General features: G+C 50.9%; 4 protein-coding genes across 4 annotated transcripts; 3 read left to right on the forward strand and 1 right to left on the reverse strand.

Moving 5' to 3' along the window:
• Nucleotides 1-84: 84 nt before the first annotated feature.
• On the forward strand, nt 85-3,574 carry NEUTE1DRAFT_82084 (uncharacterized protein; the record flags this gene model as incomplete). The annotated part of the gene is made up of 4 exons (XM_009852757.1): nt 85-448; nt 1,786-2,613; nt 2,677-2,925; nt 2,992-3,574. 4 exons carry the CDS (start codon nt 357-359, stop codon nt 3,572-3,574), a joined length of 1,752 nt encoding a protein of 583 aa, XP_009851059.1.
• Nucleotides 3,575-5,296: 1,722 nt separating this feature from the next.
• NEUTE1DRAFT_129794 (uncharacterized protein) lies at nt 5,297-7,458 on the reverse strand (the record flags this gene model as incomplete). The annotated part of the gene is made up of 1 exon (XM_009852758.1): nt 5,297-7,458. One exon carries the CDS (start codon nt 7,423-7,425, stop codon nt 5,497-5,499), a length of 1,929 nt encoding a protein of 642 aa, XP_009851060.1.
• A 1,877-nt stretch (nt 7,459-9,335) lies between these two features.
• Nucleotides 9,336-9,992, forward strand: NEUTE1DRAFT_100869 (uncharacterized protein; the record flags this gene model as incomplete). The annotated part of the gene is made up of 3 exons (XM_009852759.1): nt 9,336-9,503; nt 9,627-9,714; nt 9,859-9,992. The coding sequence occupies 3 exons, from the start codon at nt 9,336-9,338 to the stop codon at nt 9,990-9,992; spliced, it is 390 nt and encodes a 129-aa protein (XP_009851061.1).
• Nucleotides 9,993-11,525: 1,533 nt separating this feature from the next.
• On the forward strand, nt 11,526-13,867 carry NEUTE1DRAFT_82089 (uncharacterized protein; the record flags this gene model as incomplete). Its single annotated transcript, XM_009852760.1, has 4 exons — nt 11,526-11,708; nt 11,810-12,775; nt 12,844-13,124; nt 13,200-13,867. 4 exons carry the CDS (start codon nt 11,526-11,528, stop codon nt 13,747-13,749), a joined length of 1,980 nt encoding a protein of 659 aa, XP_009851062.1.
• Nucleotides 13,868-18,098: the final 4,231 nt, after the last annotated feature.

The following is an 18,098-nucleotide window of genomic DNA, read 5'->3' on the forward strand; positions in this document are numbered from 1 at the left end:
CTTGCCTCCCCCTCATCTCGTCATCTTGCGTCTCTTCCCTTCTGTTCTGGTGTTTCACACTCCAAAAGAGAAAGCTACTAGAGATCAACAGACAGATCTACGACCCACACAGGATCAAGGACTTCTTTCCCGCTCTGCCCTGGTGTTCCACGACAGCCCAAGGTTGAGTCTCGCGACACACTCCAGTTTCGAGCCCAAAGGACCTTTCTCTCTTCACTCTCCATTCAAGCCACAAGGACTTTCAGCCCACAGGACTCTTCTCTCTACTCTCTGCTCTCTGCTCCGAGTGTTATTTACTCAGAGTTATTGCTGGAGAGCGTTGCCACCACAGGACAACTGGACATACAGCCCGAGGAATGACTGCCATTGTTGTGCCCCGGACTTCTGATAACACAATGTCTGGCTACAACACCCACGTTGAGCTGGACGAGGTTCACACCCCCTCGAGGTATTTTGCGCTGCTTTCTTATCTTCTACCTGGGAGGCCCGTTGTGCTTTTTTTGCGTTTTGCGTTTTCATCATGTTGCGTGTCAAGTCTTGTCTTTTTTTTTTTCATTTGTTCTGGCGTTCTGTGTGTTTACCGTTGCGACAATAACAACGACTTCGCCACAGCAACGCCTCAGTCAGGCTGCGCTTGAGGTGTCTTCGGCCAAAGGAGACTTGACAAATATCCGTTTTGAGGACTACTGAATTGCCTATGGAAAGCCGTTTTCATGGATATGACCCAGAGGATCACAGGAAACACATCGGACGAGACACTGCCGGATTTCGTTTTCGCCATGGACTGAACCACCAAAGGACTCGACTCTTCACTGAGTCTGACGAACTGCTGCTTTCATGCACGCATGTTCTCCTGTTATATTATTTGCATGTCTCTTCGGAGCATCTTGTGGTGAGTATCGGACAACCGGACAGATCAAGCATCTCACATTTTTATCGGACAAGAACATTCGCCATTGATCGCCGTTGGACCACCTCACCTTGCCGGACAAACATCTGGATTTTCCGTTCGGATTTTTGCTTTTTCTGTTCAAAGGATCGAGGAGACGCCAAACAACCGGTCACAGTCGAGGATTTCCAAAAGGACACCACCTTTACGCCAGGATTTCTTCATTTTTCTGCCTTTGCATGCAGCGTCCTCGTTTGTGTTCCTTACCCTTGCAGTTATTCGCAATGGGATTTGAGGTGCCAAGAGATGTCGCATCAATCGCCTTCGGTCACTCGCCCAGCATCCAAAACTGGGACACCATTTTCCTCTCATTACACTCGCCTGGATTTAACGAGAGGACCTTTGTGGATCATCCGTCGGCATGCCTGGATTTTTCAATCTCGACAATCAAGAGCCCCTGGATTCTCCGACAATACCTAAACACGTTCTCAGTTTCTGATGTTATTGTATCAGACAGGAGTCGTGTGACGGTACAGCCTTGGACTTTCACTCCTGGACACATTTCGACCCATGGTTTTGACGCCGGATTTGTTTCTTTTGTTGCCATTGCGGACCTGGTCAACCGATATGGACTGGATATGCCCGGATGTTTTCTGTTTTTTTTCTTTGTTCAAAGTCCTCCATGGATCTGGATGGCGTAATAGCCAGAAACACACTGCTTTGGCAGCCCAGTTGGTCCGTAATCATGCTCACCCCCCTTTGACCCGCGACGCAAAAACTAACATGCAGCAATGTGCAGGAACAAAGTTGTGACATCTGGACGCCGGCTTTTCTTTTTTTTATGTTTCTGCGACTTCAACCGGATTTGTTTTGATAGCATACTAACCCTTCCCCAGCGATTACAGCTTTGCCCAGACCAACATGCTTCCCTCCACTACTGGGATGTTTTCTTTCTGCCAAACAGGACCAGCGGACCTGAACGGTTCGTCTTGGGATGCAACAACGGAAGGTCCACAGAACTTTTCCGAATTCACTGTTGCCGGAGACTATTATACCACTGGAGATGCTGAGGACTGCTTTATTCCTTTCAGCCAGAACACACCAAGGCCGGATCAAACGGAAACCATGGAGGACTATCAAGCCAGGTGGAATGCTGCTGCTGCCGTGGTTGACAAGGTTCCAAAGGCGGAGCCTATGCGCCGCATGACTTCCCAGAGCTCTACCAGCAGCCACAAGCAAAGGATCACCAAGTCGACACCCCCAACCAAGAGGGTAGGAAGGTCGAGAGTTCCATCAGTTCATCTCACCTCGACCTCCTCGGCGTTGTCCAAGCTTGATGTCTCTGGAAATGGCTCCAGTTATCAGGATGCCTCATTGACACATGGCCGCATCATGGATGTGCCCCAGTTCTCTACTCCGGATTTTGAATCATTCAATGGACACCCAGCATTCTACACCAGCATGATGGGCATGCCGGATGGTCTTCCCTTCTCCGCCGAGATGGGTGCTTCTGCTATGAGCCAGCATGTGAACCCCCAGATCTTCACTGCCGGTATGATTGGCAGCTCTCCTCAGTCTTGGGGCTCTCCTAGCCCTGTTGGCTCTTCGCGCATGTCTTCCCCTGGATTCTTCGAGGGGGATGTCTTCTCTGGTGTTCCTTCTGTCTCTTCTCCCGAGGAGAGCACAAGCTCTATCTCGCCCATTCTTCCCGGCCAATCGCCCAGGTATGTTGCTACCGAAGTTTTGCCTTCTTCCGGGACACTCTCTTACCCTTATGGAAACATCAGGATGAACCGCAACGGTTCGCAGTTCGTTACCACTGAGGATATCCATGGAAATGTGATTCCTGCTGTTGACGATGCCTTTTCTCTTCCTCCTTCTTTCGGCGCTCGCCGTATGAGCGGTGATGGTGAGTCTGCCAGGGATCACTATCTCTACAAGAACGCTCTTCCGCAAGCCGACGGTCTTTTCCACTGCCCATGGGAGGGTGAGACCAACTGCAACCACAAGCCCGAGAAGCTCAAGTGCAACTATGAGTAAGATAATTCTGTTCTTCCGCTTTTACTACGGGCCACTTGACTGACCATCATCCACCGTTACAGTAAGTTCGTTGACTCTCACCTCAAGCCCTACCGCTGCAAGGTTGAAGGATGCCAGAACGCCCGTTTCTCTTCTACTGCTTGCCTTCTTCGTCATGAGCGTGAGGCCCACGCCATGCACGGACATGGAGAGAAGCCCTATCTCTGCACTTATGAGGGATGTGAACGCTCACTTCCTGGACATGGCTTCCCCCGCCAATGGAACTTGAGGGACCACATGAGGCGTGTTCACAACGATAACGGCTCTGCTGCCCAGACCGCTTCTTCTCCTCCCCCATCGGGAGCCAGTGCTTCTTCCCGGGGTCGCAAAAGAAAGAGCGAGGGTGATAAACAGGAAGCACAGGAAAAGACCAGCTCCCGCAAGTCAGCCAACAAGATTAGCAAGGCTGAGGCCCAGGCCGATGTTCACCGTGCTCAATGGAGCGAGCACCAGAAGGCTCTCCAGAGCATTTTCCAGGAATACCTTCAGCCCGAGGACCCCCAAAGCCTTCAGTACATCAAGGATGCTCAGGAGCACTTGGCCGCCATGGGCAAGCTTCATCAAGCCCTTTCCAACGGTGTTCAGCCCCGCAGCTGGAAGATGTGAACGTTCTGGTAAGTTCACAATCGGCATTTCAGAAATCACGGACCATTTACTAACTGAACGATTAGACACTATGTCTGAATGCAAAACCACAAACCAACTTTCTGGAATAGCCTCCTGGACTTTGTGTCTACGATCTCTTCAAGTGCTAGGTCACTTGAACCAGTCAACGTCAAACGAATGACGGTACTGGACCACTCCCCGCCACAAAGCTGTGACGGGCTAGCCACCTCGCCGCGCCGAGTTGAGGCCGGCCCATGAGCCATTGTTGTGCCCGGAGTGAGGAGATATGGACGAGGTCTGATGGGCTCCATGGACCTACTTGAGACTCCAGTGCATTGACGCCGGACCAGAGGTCATGGAGTAGACTGTCAGGGGCGCTGATGCGTCACCTTCAGGGGTATCCGGCAAACGAAGTTGAAGAAGTTGAGATCAGGGGACGAGGGAAAGATAAAAGTTTTTTGTTGACCGTGGCCGAATGTACAAAGGAAAGGAAAAATGGGAACTGGGTGGCAAAAGCAATGGTTGGGACTCCTGGAAAGAAAAGTTTTCGAGTTTAAAAAAGTTTAGGGGCTGGATATGAGATCAACAGTATCATATACTGAGGATGGCATGGGCGGATATACCGGTTTTGTTCTTTCTAGAGGGTTGTTTTTGTACAAGGGCACTTTTCTTCTTCTTGGGAATGGGGTTGGGGTTCTTGACGACTTACGACTCTTCTCATCTTGTTGGACAAATTTTTTTGGTCCCTTTTTGATACCAAGGCAGTTATTTTGGGTTTTAGATAGAAGGTTCTATGAGCTCTCAGCTTGGGTTTGATTTGCGAATTGGTTATTTTTTCATTTTTTTCGGTTATCTCAGTTGGTGGCATTGGACATTTCGTTTAAGCGGGTTTCATCGCGGGGTTATATAAAGGAAGCGAGCAGGTTACTTGTACTTCCTGGTTCCGGTTTATGATGTTACGATGTCATGTTCATGTTATGACCTAGATGATTTGTATGAAACGGAGTAAATGGGTTTGATTTCTCTTCTCTCAAGCATAGAACATGGCGGCGGCTGAGTACATATCGTCGGTTCAAATATGAAACTGCATGTCCAACACCATCTCTCACTTCGCTTCCTCCAGATTCCCAAATCCTGAGTTGCTTTCTCATCGTACCTTCCTCGCTGTGTTTTTCTTGCCTCATCCCACAACTCACAACGAGGAACTCTATCTTGAAATGGGGGAACTGATGACCGAGGAGCGCTAAGATGAGGATGTCGGTAGTTTTGTTGATCGAGGATGTACAGTCACTCACCTTGTCACCATAGATATCGTGCCAGGCATCGGCGCCGCAGAAAGATGAGTTCGTTGGGAGAGACGCAATGACGGGACCTATTATGGTGTGTATTCATGGTCCATTACGGTGTATCTTGGTAGTGATCGTCATCTTTGGATTGAAGGAGCATTAAGTGGTGCGATCATCACGGGGCAGGAAGAATTTCAGCATTCCTCGCATTTGCAATGTCAAATTTCCACTTAAGAAAAGACCCGCTTACCCACATACGGGACTGTTTTCCTTTCTTTTCACGTTTCCAGGTCTACTTTTTGCGGATTCTATAATGTGTGGTTTGTGGAGTGCGCTTGGGAACATCATCAGCTTCTTGAAGTTCTCCAAGTGCTCTACGCCATCAACATACTACTTCTTGGGACGCTACTAGGAAACCAAATGCCGAGATATTTTCAGGTCGTCGATTGGACAATCGGCATTCGTGGCTTGGTTTCGGAGATCTCCCTCTGCGAGTATAGAAGTGCTGATGCCCACCAGGCAAGTTGTCGCGCATTTGTCTTGGAATTTTTTTGATTCGGTGTTTTGCTCAAAAGGTCGGTGCATCAAGAACTTGTGGCTTTTATTGGCGTCGCCCAACGCCTTTGAGAACTCTTTTTACACGTGGATATCGCCTAGTCGCTTGACGACATCTTCGTGGAGCACCATCGAGAGTCGGGCAGCGACTACGTCGTTGGTTTCCTCATCGCCTTCTGATAGACCCAGCTCCTGACCACCAGCAATGCACTTACGAGCAGCATGCTCATATATTTCTCCCATGGTAGCCCCAAGCTCGGCAATGCTATCCTCCGCAAGCAGATTATCACGCACCTTTAGTGCGATCGAGGGCCTTACCCTGGCCTCGTTGATATTGATGTCGAGGACCGTGTCGATGGTTGCCCAGTGAGCTATTTCGACAAGAACAACCCCCAAGCTGTAGATGTCAAAGCTTCTTTTGAACCGTTCGCGGTCTTCTGGATCTGTCGACTGGGCAAGAGGGTGGCGATATAGGTTGTGCTCGGCATCATCGGGGATATCCGTCTCCTCGTCAGCACGAGCGGGCCTCGAAAAGTCAAAACCAGAGAGAAATGGTTTGGAATAGTCGACATGACCGCTGCTGGTTCGAAAGAAGATGATATTTTGGCTGCGAAGCCCTTTGTGCAGCCAGTTCACCGCATGAAGGTAGAAAAGACAGTTGCTGATGGCATGGGCAAGCCTGATCCGATCCGTAACGCGAGGCTTGCGGCTTGTCTCGAGCAGATCATGAAGCGATACTGGTGGCAGAGACGTATGTAGGTCGTCTTCTTGTGGCCTCTCAAACACCAGACCCAATCGCATGTTGCGGATATCATCGTCATCTTCCGCGCCGTTGATGCCAGCCGCTTTGTCAAAGAAGCCGAGACAGTGGGGGGTTCGGAACTCTTCTGGCTTGGGTGTGTGGTTCAGAAGCGCCGCCAGCTTCCTGACTCTTTCGAAAATGACTTCCTTGGGCGGCGAGAGATCGTCTGGTCGTTGACGATCATAATCCTTCCACTCTATCCAGACCTTCTTCTGAGCACCGCCTGGCAGTTGGAGAGTCGCCTCACATCTTGGCAAGTCCGAGTCTTCGTTATCGGAATCGAGCCGTATCATGGAGCGGTCGAGGAAGAGGTCTTTTGGTGTGTTTGGCTTGCCTAATTCAAGGAACATAGCCGTCGCTTCATCCCAGGGAGTGGGGGTGGACTTCTTTTCAGGTTCGATAGACTCGTTGAAGGCCTTGAACTTGGCTAGCTGGGAAAGCAGCTGCAGCCCCTGAGCATTGGCTCGCCTTTGCTCTGCCGACATTTGCGAGATGGGGGTCGTAGGAGAGTTGGCTTCGAGTTTGACATTTAGTGCCATGACGAGCCTTGAGAGATCTGCGATCTTATGATGCAGCTGAAGGACCCCTCTGTTGGTGTCCTGGACGGTATGATGGATCTCGACTTGCATGCGAGCGTCGAGAATGTTGGTCATGTTGTCGTTCAAGACGGAAAAGCGCGAGAGTAATAGCTCAAAAGCTACTTTGTCGAAAGATACCCACTTAAGCCTCGTTGTCACCTCTTTGGAAGTGTCACGGAGACTTGCCATGGCTTTTTTGATGAAGTTTCTCCTTCGTTCAGGCAAGGGAAAGTTTGCCTCGGCGGCATCGCGTTCAGGGTTCAACAGAACATTGTCGGGATCAGAAGCAACCTGGAGACACTTGTTCTTCTTTTGGTGTTCTTTGAACTCCTTGAACAGGCACTCGACCTGGACCAGCAGGTCAAGGACAGTTTGCCGGTGGAGGATGAAGGTGTTGGACTCGAGGATCCTTTTCTGGTTGTTGCCGTCAAGGTCAACCAAGCCCGATGTTTCACTCCATGCAAAGAGTCTCTGCTGCTCCATCCGTAGCCGCAGGTTGAGGTACTTGCAGTCCTCTGGCATGTTCAAGGCCGTGATGAGCAGCTGGATGCCTTGAACACATCCGGTATACACCTGCAATCCTATTGAGGCGACGCTGATGGCCAGCCCTGCGGCTGTGACTGGATCCATCTTGCCAGAGTGAGGACTTGGCTATTCTTGTTCTCTCTTGGTTGGACGGGCTGAAGTATTGTCGGAGCCCAGGAGAGGATAATCTCAATGGGCGGGATGTTGCGAGTATTGATAAAAATGCACCCTGAGATATGTGTTAATGGCCGCTTTTCCACACCTTTACCCCGGTAAATGGCCAAATTCGAGGGCAGTTGAATGAACACCGAGATGACCACGAATCGAAAACCATCAAGATGCTAGATCTGAAAAGAAGCGGTTCGGGATTCACCAACCCCTCAGCCCCTAGGTAAGCCGCAGCACCACCAAGACATGATGTGATGTTACATTAGCGAATGACACCCCCCACTATAGTCAAGCCATCGCCAACTGTTTCCAATCACAAGCATCCATGGGCTTCAACCCACTGTTTCAAGATGCGCGATGGCGAAGCATTACGCTAGGGATATGCCGTATGGCGAAGCACGAAGACAGAGGTTGCAACGACGTGCTAGGTAGGACCGTAAAGAATGATGGAAATCGTTTGGCTCGGGCAGCCTGGCTAAGCCGCATTTCAGTCATCGAGATGGCGATGATGATGAAGATGGAGGCGCCGAGTCTTGAGTTACCATAGCTAAAGTGTCAGAACTTAGCACAATTTCCTTGTTGATACCCGTCAAAAGCGAATAAACAGTATCCATGATGCTGTGTGCTTGTCGCCTCCGAGATTGTGACTCGATGGTTAAAAACTATGAGTACACACATCTCCTGCAAGAAGTTGAAGAGCGAACTTCCATCATGTTCAGTTTGGGAAATCCAACTCTATTGCCCGAGCCCTAAAAAGGGAAGCTACCTAAGCTAAGGCTTAAAGAGGCCCGTGCACAGCTGTTCTTCTGACCATCGATTTTGTGAAGAGAATGGAAGTCAAAAGCAGGAAGGCAGGGAAAGAACATCCATCTATCAATCCGCAGCGGACATGAAAGCCTCCCCGTACCTTCCGCGAACATGCCCTAACATGGAATTAGGTGTGCCGTGCATGTCAGCGATGCGAGATGGTGTACTGCTTGGGTGCCTTCAGTTCACACCCCCATTCTTGTGGAAGTAGTTTTTTTTGGAATTCTTCTTCTCTCCATCCATCGCTTAAACAACTCCACATACCCTACAACATCGTCAACTCATTACAGCATCATCGCCACAAAGCTTGTCCCACACCGTCGGGACCAGATGGCAGATTACCGAAATGACAAACAGGGACCGTTCAATGGGTAGAGTACCCCACCGCCTCTTTGTTTCGAGGTATTTCCGCTACAGTTCGACAAACTGCATTTCCCTTTTCGTGTCGATCTGGGACCATCTTACGGTAGCTTGTTTCATCCATCACATATCCTACCCTTTTCCAGGAATGTATGTATCTCGGTCAAAGTTGCGATGATGAAGGCACAGCCACGGCGAGGTCTTCAGCTGGGGTGTCATTGTCCCAGCGTCCCTTGAACCCGACCCCACCAAAGGTACTGCCCAGGGGCATCCCGCTTAAACTAGAGGTCTTGAGAATAGAGGTATGAGGATGGCTTTTGCATTTTCCATCCTTCCAAGACATTCACAAAAAGTCTTTCCAAGAGCGCCAGTCAAGGTATGTATACCTAAAAGTACTTTGCGCCGTCCACTTCCCTTTTTTCCGAGCTTGAGAGAGTCGGGTACCGGAATAGTTACACTAACAGCTGGATTCAAGAAGTAGTGACTCGCTGGCATCTCAGGGCTCCCCGCCACCACTTCAGGCCGCTGAGCTGTCATAAAAACAACCTCATACAGGGCCTTTTTCAGGCGCGTTACCCGACGTTTATAATCCAGCTTTTCATGGAGGAACATACGCACAATCATTCCGAGTTATACGACATCGTACCTTTACGCTGCTACGGCGTCTCGATGACATCGCCATGCCCCCGCATGAGAATTTCAACCATATGATTGTTCGTGAATCGCAGAAGGTGGTGGCAGTTGGGATATTCCCTCCTCAACCACCCAAGACCTCGGAACCAACCACACGTAGGTTCGGCCCTTCCCGCCACCGTTTGGTCAGAGTCCGGTCACGGTCCGACGGCCGGGTCCGTGGGTCCACAAGTCTATTACGCCTTTTTCTGTACCACGGAGTGTGGGAGCACGGAAGCACCGGCGCAGCAGGCGGGTCATCGTCCGACTCCCCTATGTAGTGTACTGTACACGTGTAGCCCACTGCGGCGCCGCACACCGGTACCCAAAGGCATGGCGGTCCAAAGGCTGGCAGACGCATCCCTCGGCCATTTTGCAACGTGGGCAGTCCCATGGGACCCCTTGAACTGCAACCTCATGCAACGATGCAGGTCATGGCCACCACGAGGCGCCTGGTCCTGGAATTGGTGAATACTTTCCAAATCCTTGTCGCTTAGCCTTCTTCTCTCGCTCATCTTTGCAAAACACTAGACATCGCCGACGATGAACCGCTAAAAGTGCTTGTCCGGCATGTCAGGCGTCCCAGTTGCCGGACTGTCCATCCTATCCGTAACACCTTTTCGAGGACCCCCAGATCATCAGCGGCCAAGACTGAGCCCCCCTGAGAGTCTGGCTTTTGTTCATCTGCCAGTGTTGTAGCAGCCATTGTTTGACCTGCAAGGGCGGGTCTGCTCCGCCAATTGCGTGTGCCCAGTTGTTGTTGTTTCGGTTGGTAGGCTTGAACCCCCATCTTCGTCAACCCTCTCAGCCTACTTTTGGCCTTTTGTCTTCGGCGCGGGGATACCGTTGTCCGAAAAAAGAAAGAAAATAACAAGAAAATAGTCAACGAGGCGTATGCACCGTTGACTGTTCCGTTTTACACATTGGTGCCCAGGACCCGATGCACGCCTCTTTCTCAACGTTGCGAGCCGTTATCAGGCGCCATAGGGAAACTCGCTCAGTCAAACTCCGGACTAGTTCCCACTAGTTGTCGTTGGCCAACAAGCCGTCGAATTCACCGGCCACGGTCTGGCTCCTGGCGAGGCCGTGATTCGAAGGTTGAAGAATATCGGACTTGGCATTTGACGGTATTGACTCGGCGATGGGTTGAAAGGGGGTTGACGCATGCATGCACATGCCGATTGCTTTCTTTTTCCTCTCTGAACGTATCTGAACTGGCTTCAACGGTCAATTGTCCAAAGAAACATAAACAGGGCATGAGGCCAGGCCTGTCCGGGTTCTTTGTCTCATTTCTATCTTCAAGCCCCCTGCCCGCAAATCCCAGGGTCCTCCCAGAAAAACAACGCAACCCCTCAGTCTCAACTCCGAGCTGGTACCACAATCCACGGACCGTATTATCTCGCCGAAAATACGATATCCGTCCTCCGAGACAATTCTCCAAGCAGCGAACAAGGTAAGAACCAACTGGAATTCCTAGCAAAAGAACCCTATGTCTGTGTATTCGAATAGATAGTTCCATGGTAGGTCGTGGCCGGCGGACGAAGTCTGTGGCGGGATTTTCCTAGGGGCGATGAAGCAGTTACCCCACAAGATGGAGCTACCCGAACAGACAGAGTTTAGGGTTCCGCCGCGCAGGGACAGGCTGAGACAGGGCAGAGCACGCCAACCAAGGTCAAGACGCGAATACAAGCCTCTCGGGAGATACCCATAGTCCCATAGGCACCCACGTTGTCGGAACCGCCGAGGAATCCTCGTAGGCCTAGCTAAATGCTAACAAGCCGACTTCATCCAGGCGCGACCACTCGAGAAGACATTCTTCAGATCCAGCACATCTTCGCTAAGTTTCTGTGCTCGGGACGTGCTCGAGGAGACCACGCTACGCCATATCAATTATCCAATTTCCCGGGCCAGGTTATATTGCAGCTTTAGTGGGCGCCGGATGGTCCTATCAGGCCAAGACAAGCCGAACCAGCGTCTATAGCCAAGCTAGCAGCCGGTACATCGTACTCGGTTTCGATCCAAATATCACCACCCGACCCGAGCTAAAACACGTCCATCGTTCGATTTCTCCGCTCGTCACATCGGCTTCCATCCCATCGCATCGACTCGTCCTTTGACTAGCACGAGACACACCAGCAAGCACAAGCCCCCAACGTCGCCGATTTCACTCTGAAATTTAGCCAGACGGATTGCCGACAATGGAGCCCTTCTCGCCCGAAGCCCCACACTGCAACGGCACCTCCAGTAGCAGCTCGCCCGCAGTGTCCAGCAACAGCCCGGGGACGGCGACCTCGGGCACCGTCCGGAACGGGTCGGTGGCTACGACGACATCACAGCCATCAGTACCTCCCCCTTCCGTTCCAGCGGCGTGTCTCCCTTGTGTGAGTTTGTTATTCCAGATCACAACACTGTTTCCTTTAAAAAATAAAAAAATAAAAAAAAATGTTCGCCCGTGTGCTAACAAAACCTCGGCCAAATAAAGCGAACCAAACATCTCAGATGCGATGGAAATCACCCGTGTGGCCGTTGCACCACGACCGGCATCGTCGCCGACTGTGCCTATATTGCTTCGCGCCGTGGGTACAAAGGCCCTCGTAGAAACCCCAATAACCCTACTCCCGGTGCCAATCCCAATAAGCGACATGCGTCCTCATCGCCCCCTTACGCGGGAACTACTCCTGACAGCTGCCCCATGATGTTGGGGCATGCGCCTGTTACCATGGCCACACCCTCCGTTCATGCCTTCAACCCTTCCGTCGTTTTGCCGGACCAGTCGCAGCTCTCCTTCCCGTCAACCCCCTCCGTTGCGAGCATCCCCGTCTACAGGAATAACTATATGATGGACGGCACCGCTATGACATTGGCGACACAGGCCGCTCCGCCCATCCAGCCTCCCGCAGCAAGTTTGCCAGAGCGTTGTTTCGAGGCTTTCTACCACTATTTCCACGCCGGTCATCCGTTCGTCTTGCCCAAGAGGAACTTGGTTGAATTGCTCAAGAGCAACTCAGAGCCAAACCTTCCAGTATTGATGGCCGCCATGAGATATATTGGTTCACTTTACGTTGATGCAGGCCCTGCCAAGGCCAGATTTCTGGATGAAGCCATTCAGCTGTGCTACGCCCCGGGTGTGCGCAAGGACGGATTCTTGATCCAGGCGCTCCTGCTTATCATCATTGGGTTGGACGGCAGTTGCGAGCAAGAAAGAGCTCGGGAACTCCTTGCTATTTGTGAAAGATATGCCATCGAAATTGACCTTAACAAGCGGCAATTTGCTGTCATGCATGGCCGAGGCGATCCGATCATGGAGGAAAGTTGGCGGCGAACCTGGTGGGATCTCTATGTCTGCGATGGCATGATTGCTGGTGTTCACCGGGTGACCAACTTTCTGTTGTTTGATATCATGACCGATGTTGGCCTTCCCTGCGAGGAGGAGGAGTACCACAAAGGGGTATGTGTTTTCCCAACAGCAATGAGATACCGATGTTTGAATGTTGACTAACCTGGGATTGTTTTCAGTGCATCCCTTCACCGATGAGTCTTGAGGACTTTGACGATAAGGAGTTCCAGGACGAAGACCGAGAGTTCTCATCATTTGCATATCGTGTTGCCGCAGCCAGAAATCTGGGCAGGATGATGCGGATGCCGAACGTCATGTTCCCGGATGCGGCAGAGGTGGACAAGATGGAGGCACATCTGTCCAATTGGAGAATGCATCTTCCGGATAACAAAAGGGATGATCTCGATAAGAATTGCCAGCTTGATGAGATGATGTTCCAAGCGCACTTTATCACCCATGCGTAAGTCATCACTGCACCAATCCCGACAAAGCCATGTTCAGGAAAATGTGTACTGATGCCCTTCACAACCCATAGGTGCACCATTATGCTCCACCAGCCTCTTTCCCAGCTTGACTCTTCGCCAGTCCAAGCCGTCAACTCTTGCGCGCCTCACAGGCCCGTCCACTCAGGCGATCAATACAACGCCCATACTAAGCACACTGTCACGGCGGCCTGCGAGATCAGCAAGATGATCACGCAAGCTGTTCCCGTGACCAGCCATACGCACTTCTTCACGTGCGTCGTAACCCTCTCTTCCATCGTCCACCTGTCCAAGTGGGCCCTCTACATGATTGAAGATGAGGCCGACCTCCGCCAGCAAATCCGGCTGAACATTGGCGCCCTCAACAAGCTCAGCAAGGTCTGGAAGGCGGCCAATACGGCTTGGGGCCAGGTCAAGGGCGTGGCGCAGGAGATCTACCGCCAAAAGAAGGTGCAGCAAATCACCCCGGCTTTCTGGGTCGGCTATACCCAGGAACAGATGATGACATCCATTCAGGCGGACGAGAGCATCATAAGCGAGTTCGACCAGGGGCTGATTGCTCAAGTTGGCATTGCTCAAGTTGGCGTCACTCAAGCTCAGTGAGCTGATGGCGTCGATAAGGTGATGCGTCTTGTCTTGGTTTGGGATGAGGGACTCAAAGAGAAATCGCAAGTGGATGGTATAAGATAATCTTGGTAGTTGCAAAGCGGGTAGAAAGGCAGGAGGAGGGTCTTGTACTTAAATAGTCGGCTCTGGGTTGTGGATTTTCAAAACAACGACAAGGCCAACAGGGGCGTGTCTGGGCGCGCGCCTTCAAGAGTGCAGTACCTCGCGAGCAAGTAAGGTAGTTACAGTACGCTTGGGCTCGCTTGGCTGCTTGGACATAGTTTTGGGTTACATAAAATATCCTAGTAAATATCATGATTGGTTATCGGTCTCTCGAACGGGGGTGGTTCGGCGTTCGCTTTTCAGTGAGGATACTACCAAGTCCCCGGATAACTAACCGCCGATAGTTCGCCGATAGTTTTGCCACATGGGCTCCTCGTCGAACTGAGAGGGTCAGAGTCCGGACTCTACCATTGGATATCGGCTTATTATTGCGGGCATGTGTATCCCCGCGTGCTCCGATGTCAGGGGATGCTACGGGGTCAATCCCAAGGTGCTGGACCGATCATAAGGCTGGAACCTGGGAAGTCGGCGACAACGCGGAAGACTTCTCCGGGTTGCATTACATTGTGTTGTTGAAGATCAGAGTGTCGTTGGGTAACATCGCGAATCATTTCGCCGAAGACAAATCAAGATCGCGACGCACTTGGCTCCCTCAAGTCTGTCTTGGGCTTCCATATCTCTCAGGATGGAGAATATATACGTTGCACGGTCTCTTCGCCGAGAGCTATACGGCGACCGAGTCAGGATGGTTACGGCGACAACGGGCATCTTGTGCGTTGGTGAAGACGAAGTCACGTCGGGGATTTACCGTCAGTATCGCCACCTGCCAGTCGCTAAAGCCTCGCGATCCTTCGTTCGTTCGGTTACTAGTGTAGCGTGAACTCGCAAGACATAGCCGTCTTCCGGCTGTGTACCGAGCATCTACACTAGAGGGCCGAAGCCCTAGCGAGTCCAACCTCCGAGTCTAAAACTACCTTGATACCTGAAAAGCCGGCATCTCTTCGCCGAATCTCAAGTCCGCCCGGGGATAATACTCGGCGACGTCAACATAACTGAGTTACATTTGATTTCAAGGCGACCGATGACAGGCAACGGAATGATGACCGCCTCCAAGCGACCATGCTAATGAGTGGCATTTTCACTTCACTTCACCATACCCTTCCGTCTGTGTTTTCGTGGAATTACCCTTGTGTATACGGCGCAACAGACTTGACGGGATGATGACAACCCACATGGGACATATGGTTGTCAGCCGCCCGCCTTCGCCGTTCGGGATCCGGTTGCTGCAATCTGGAAAGGTGGGAGGGTTTGTAATACCCACCTAGGGCCGTCTCGGAATTAAAAGGTTGAAACAGGCATGTCTCGCCGAAGAGACAACGTGGTGGTGGTGTGGACGAAGAACTAGTGCCTTGTTCTGTCTTGGGTGATATCGATCTTTGGATGTCGGCGATGCTCGTCATGATTATCAAGAGCCTCATGAACCCAATCTTTCCTCCATTCATATCTTGAACCCCGCCTGTACGCAACACCGAGGCCCCGAACCATTCTTTTAAAACGTATGTGGAATAAGACTTAATCGGCAACATCCATTAATCGACGTGAACCCAATCTGCCACGCTACACGCCGACCTACCTACGCCTTGCAAGGGCATCATCTCAGCGTAGCGTTGAACCCCGAATGCAACACCATCTCGCCATTCAGTCGCCGTCAACATCAGCGGCACAACAGTGATCGGCCAAGTATGCTCAGCCGCCAACGCAACTTTGTACTGAATTATAAGCGAATCATTACCTCGTAACATTCGGAGACTTCAGAGATGCTGAACATGTCTTCCGTACCTACCTTATCGTTGAGAGCGTCAAGTCAGCTTTGAGGAAACTCTTGCTTCGTGGTAGGGATGCTATGATTGGATGGATGGAAATCATGTTGAATGGGATACCAAGCCAGATACAGCCAGTTTCTGTACATTTTGCGGAGTTTATTTGCTGTCTTTGGGGTTTCAGGACCTCGCTTGATGATGAGCATGAAGCTCTAAACCATAAAGCCGCTGGCCAACACCAGGATATTTTGACTTAGCGCTGATCACAAACCCAGTCTCCAAGCCGCCAGTAACCGAGCGCCAGGTAGCATTGTTGACAGCTAGCTTCATAAGGCTTCAGGCTGCGATTCAGAAAGGAATGTAACCTGAGGTGATTGTGCTCCTGGACTTGAATTGCCGTTCTGGTGATAAATAGGTAGTAGCTTGAAGTTAGGTTTGTGTTGCTTGGCTCCCGACTCCCAATTCCTAGGGGAAGGTTGACTTTCGGCCTACGTACAACACGATCTTCATCAGACAAGACAAGCTGACACAAGACAAGAGGGAAGGGGGGGAGAAGAAAGAAAGAAGAGTACTTGGTCGATCGGATGACGAGAACACTAATCTAGTGTAGTTTCCGGGGGCAAGAGAAGCACTGTAATCAAACAAACACGGGCAACCCGCCTGAACAATTGTTACAGATCACAGTGTCGGGGATCTGGAGTTAACGTATCAACGTATCAGTTCAACATCTCTCTTTTTCGATCATCAACCATACAACTGGTAACTGATTGGCCCATCTTGCTACATCCAAGCTCGACGACGCAAAAAGCAATACCACAGTATCATAGATACTCCGGGGCTTGGCCAGATGATGTGTGCCTAGATCGGATTTAGTCCGACTCGCAAGTCAACGGGTCATGCTTTTCCACTTTTGCAGATGGAGTACACAATCTGCCTGGAGATCAATCAACACAGTTGGACGCCGATTTTTAGGGTCTTGATTGTACGGTCTACCTGTTCCAACCTCAATGTTTGTTCAGAAGGGCTTCATGTAGATGCGGAATTGATCATACGATGGCGCTTGCATATCGATGAAAGACAAAAAGAAAGAGAGAAGGTATCAAAAAGCAAAGAGAATCGGCAAAGCCAAGTCGAGCCAAGGAAACGCCCCCAAATTCCGTCCGCCATCCACTATCACCCTCTTGTACCGCCCCTGAAAAAAGGTTTCTTTCGTTAATAAGGGATAGGTGTGTTCAGTACACCCTGGTTCTGTTCGGGCCGGGAAACAACCTCCTCACAATTTACTTTTCAATCCTTTGTTTTCATTATTTTATCCTCAGGTATTTTCTTCTCGCGATGAACAGATGGAGCTGAATGACTAACGTCTGATCATCGTCGTTGCCCTCGCTGTCATCATATGCAAAGATCCACACAGACAAGACAGCTTTGCTTGCGCCTTCCACTTGCACGATGCAAAATGCGAACCACCAAAAATGCATTCTTGACACCTACAAACGTTGATCCTCATCCGGGAGCTAGAGCTAGCTGCATGCAAGTGCTTTCTTTTTCGAGATCAGCCAAGACACGATCAGCCAAACAAGAAAGGCATAGGTGAGCCATCTTGTTTCGATACATAGCAAACTACTTTCCTTTCCCTGCAACAATCGAGCGAAGGATGGCAGACAGTCCATTCTCGAGAGAGAATTTGGTGGCGCTCGGTGCTTGAAGGAAGCAAACATCACCACCGGTGATGAGGCTTTACAGAACCCCCCAAGCGGTGGAACGATTTTTATCGTGAGGAGGAGTACGAGAGAGACATGGGATGCCAGCCAGTCACTAAAGAAACATGAATCGCTTCAGCCATACCCGAGACAGGGCATACACGGAAAAGAGACACGGTACGGTATGTACAGAGAGCAGAGGAGAAAAGAAAAAGTATCGGGCTTTGTCTCACTTGTCAAACCGGACGGAGTAAGGAACAAGGAACAAGAGGACGGGATCTAGGTACTATGTATGTCAGTACTAAGAAAGAACGTCTATGCGCTGACGACAGTGTGCGGGAATAAGTTACTGAATGGAAGTCACTTTCCATTCCCTCGCTTTATCTCTTCGCCGCCAAAACAGTCGGTAGTAGCACGGTACTGCAGTGTAGAACGGCTAGGGCACGGGGGTATCTGAGGGAGCTGATATGTATCTTGTAAGCGCGCTGCGACCAATAGGGAAGGGAGGGCTTGGATGGGTAACTCTTTTCCTTTTCGGAAGATGGACAGACAATGGCCCCCATTCCAATTCCATGTTCCCTGGGTTATGGGCGGTATCACACTCCGTGTACCAGGGACCGTATGGGTGGTATGGATGCCATTGTTTCGGGTCGCACTGGTCGGCGAGGTTTGTGGCAGAAATAAGCTGCATCGGGCTTCTTGGTATGGCTTGTCTGTCTTCGTAGCCTTGTCTTCACTGGAATGGGGGGGGGGGGGGGGGGGT

Source organism: Neurospora tetrasperma (genome assembly GCF_000213175.1).
Source record: "Neurospora tetrasperma FGSC 2508 unplaced genomic scaffold NEUTE1scaffold_3, whole genome shotgun sequence".
Lineage (NCBI taxonomy): Eukaryota > Fungi > Ascomycota > Sordariomycetes > Sordariales > Sordariaceae > Neurospora > Neurospora tetrasperma.